The sequence below is a fragment of the Pinus tabuliformis genome, chromosome 2_2 (genome assembly GCF_031772625.1).
Source record: "Pinus tabuliformis cultivar Carrire ecotype Pingquan chromosome 2_2, CPIR1, whole genome shotgun sequence".
In the NCBI taxonomy this organism is placed as follows: Eukaryota; Viridiplantae; Streptophyta; class Pinopsida; order Pinales; family Pinaceae; genus Pinus; species Pinus tabuliformis.
In genome coordinates, this window is record NC_142300.1 from 419,099,579 (window position 1) to 419,103,051 (window position 3,473).

Sequence of the window (3,473 nt, forward strand, 5' to 3'; positions counted from 1 at the left end):
TCATAACAACAATCAATGTACAAATTAGGGAAATATTGGTTCATAGTTGCATAACATATATATTCAAAACAACACATATTTCTTTTGTTATTTATCCATATCTATTACATTGACAATGCAGCGTAACCCATTAATCAGAAATTATAATCATACAACATTTATGCTTTTTGTTTACAGTAAAACTGAAACTAGCACTATATTCACATCATCTATTCCAAGTGCCTCTTTTTCTTTTGAAACAAGTTTTTTATCCCTCAACTTTCCTTGTATATATAAACTTAAACTATAAATTATTTTTCTTCTTTACTCATAACTAATTAAATTAAAAACTACATACATGATTCTACAAATAAATAATAAAATTCTTATTTAAAAATAAAATAAAATAAAATTTTCTTCCCAACATATTAAAATGAACTATTAATTAAAAAACAATTCAAATAAACTATTAATAAAAAAACATTTATATTCAAAAACTAATTATTAAATAACTTTTATTATTTTATAATTTTCTTTATTAAGACAGTGGATCCATGATCCATACCATGTGAAAACTATTTAATAATAATAACATCCATTTTAAGGTCAACCAGACAAACACCAATGCATGTAACCCTTGTTTGTGATAATGAACCAGGAAAAGTCAGACACTTAGAAGATGAAGTAAAAACCTAATAAAGGCTATCACGCCTCTATCATCTTTTATTTCTTTACTTTCTACAAAGTAGTATTTATCACACGTTTCGAAGATACGATTTTTCCTATCACGGGATATACGATAATATATCGGCCGCTGTTTGTTTATTCAGAAGGGTTTGCAGGAGATTACAGTTGATCACTGTACAGAGTGGAGATGATCTTCAAGAGAAGTGCCAGCGCCGCAAAAGACGACTTTATAGTTAGTGCCTCCGGAACAAGTGAAAGTGCTGGTGGCATCGTCTCTTGCATAGCTGTACGCCTGCGGGCATTGTCCCTTGAAGAAACGCGAATAATCGGTGGGAGGGCAATTATCCAAAAACGACCCTGTGCAGCAATATTGCGGCGTATTGAAAGCGGCGCAGGCGCTCTTGCATCCGTCGGTCACCTTCAGTTTTGCGGGGCACTTGGAATTTATGTCGCTGGTGCACCCGATTGTTTTGCACTGAGAGCTGGAGGGTATCATTTTCATGGGCAGGTTGAATCCGTCGACGAGAGAGATGTCATAAAAGTCGAGGTTCTGGTATTGATTCAGAGCGTATTCCGCCAGAGTGGCGGGGACGTTTCCCCACCCTTGACAGTTTAGCAGACCTCCGCAGTCCCCGGTTTTGCACGTTCCTTTGCCACTTCCATCGAAGGAACACCCCGTGCGCCCCCAAAACCTTCCTAGTGTTGTTCCCGCGGGGACTTCAACTGTCCAGGACTGCCCTCGCTCCAGCTGTTTCCCTCCGCCGCGGGGAGTCCCGGCTGCCCAAACCGTGAAGGGGCACTCGTTCTGGATCTCGAAGGTCGCACATCTCACACCTGCAAGGATTAAAAAATACACTATTTGTAAATAGTAAAAAATTATGTTTTAATCTATGAAATTTATATTAGTTGGTTTGTGCGGGTTTAATCTTTTGTTTCACATTTTAAAGATGATCGGGACAAATTTGGAAATTTCAAATATGATTGGAACAAATTTGGAGAAAATTAAACTAACCCAACAGACATCTCCAATCTCAAAGATGATTAGAACAAATTTTGAGAGAATTGAACTATTCCAACAGACATTTATGAAGTTTACATTAGTTGGTTTGTGTGGGTTTGGTCTTCTGTCCTAAATTTCAAGGATAATTCTAACAAATTTGGAGAGAATTAAATTATCCTAACAAACATCCCAAATCTCAAAAATATCAAAACAAATTTTGAGAGAATTAAACTATCCAAACAGACATTTATGAAATTTATATTAATTGGTTTGTGTGGGTTTAGTCTTCTGTCCCAAATTTCAAGGATGATCAGAACAAATTTAGAGAGAATTAAACTATCCCAACTGACAACCCAAATCTCAAAAATGATCTAAACAAATTTTGAGAAAATTAAACTATACCGAACTAAATTTTACACCATTCTAATGATAACATCTCAACAATTCTACAACATTACCCTAAACTCAACTCAACCTGATGAGAAAACAACACACAAAATTTAAAAAAATAATAATAATAATAATAAATATATTTCATTGTATTATTGCAATTATTACCTTGGAGGGCGCAAATGCTTAACGCTGCCAGGAGTGCGAGCGAAACTACCATCGCTCTCGCCATTACCACCGCTGTGATTCGAACTTGAGACAGTATATGAGTTCGTTCGTAAAGCGTTCAGAGCAATTGTAGATGTAGTATACTCTGAGACTTGAGAAGTAGAATATATAGAGTCGATCTGGTGCCTGTTTTTCAACTTCGACGCCGCCCTGTTCAGTGAACTAGCCGCCTCAGTTAGCATGTGGCTACCTCACGCGTGGCGGCCATTGATGACTACAGTTGCGTGTTTCACGGAAGCGAATAAAAAATAAATATGGAAAAGTATGGGAGGCTTATCAACTCTGAACGGATAAAGTGTGGTGGCCGACAATGAAAAATGGAACGTTTTTCCGCACGCTGATTCCTTTGACGAAGACATTCAGTTTTGGAAATAAATGATCATCAATATTCATTAATGTTGTGTACGACTCAGTAATAAATGATAATCAATACCCATAAATGTTGTATAATACTCATTAATAAATAATGATTAATACTGATTACTGTTGTGTAATACACATTAGTGTTGTGTTAGGTGGGATTAGTGCGTGGATCCAGGACTGGATCGGGAAGGGCGGTGGGATCAGATTTTTTTACTTAAATATTGGAAAGGTAAATATAAATCATTATGTAATAAAATAATGATAGATTTACTTCTCTTTATCTTATCAATTGAACTTTAAATTTATAAATTATTATTTTTTATATTTTTTAATTGAAAAAAATGTGTATTAAGATTGAAAATTACAAAAGAAGATAATAAAAAAAAATCTCAAATTTAATTAATTATAATAATTTATAAATTAATATAAATATGAGTGCATTCATAGGTATTAAATGATTAATAAAATAATATATTTTAATTATAATAAATCTTATTTTCTGTAAATAATAAAAATAAATTATAATTTTATTTTGTATTATTATTAATTATAAAAAGAATTAATTTTATTTTATGTGATTATTAGTTATAAAAGAATTTAACTCAAAATTAATATGAGTTAAATATATATTTATTTTAAAAAAATATTAATTTATAGATATAATTCATATTTATATGACTTTTTTTTAATTATTCAATTTAATTAAAAGAAAATAAAAATGCATAATTATTTTTGAGATGAATATGAATTTTTTTATTTGTAATTACTATTAAAAATATTCTAGAATATTCTTAGAAGTTAAATCCATATTATTTACCTAAGAATT

At 32.0% G+C, this 3,473-nt stretch overlaps 1 protein-coding gene across 1 annotated transcript; it reads right to left on the reverse strand.

Annotated features, from left to right (window-relative positions):
* Nucleotides 1-659: 659 nt before the first annotated feature.
* LOC149193040 (pathogenesis-related thaumatin-like protein 3.3) lies at nucleotides 660-2,425 on the reverse strand. Its single transcript, XM_089404772.1, has 2 exons — nucleotides 2,225-2,425; nucleotides 660-1,500 (listed from the first exon to the last, which is right to left on the reverse strand). The coding sequence occupies exons 1-2, from the start codon at nucleotides 2,286-2,288 to the stop codon at nucleotides 836-838; spliced, it is 729 nt and encodes a 242-aa protein (XP_089260898.1). The 5' UTR covers nucleotides 2,289-2,425; the 3' UTR covers nucleotides 660-835.
* Between the last annotated feature and the right edge of the window lie 1,048 nt (nucleotides 2,426-3,473).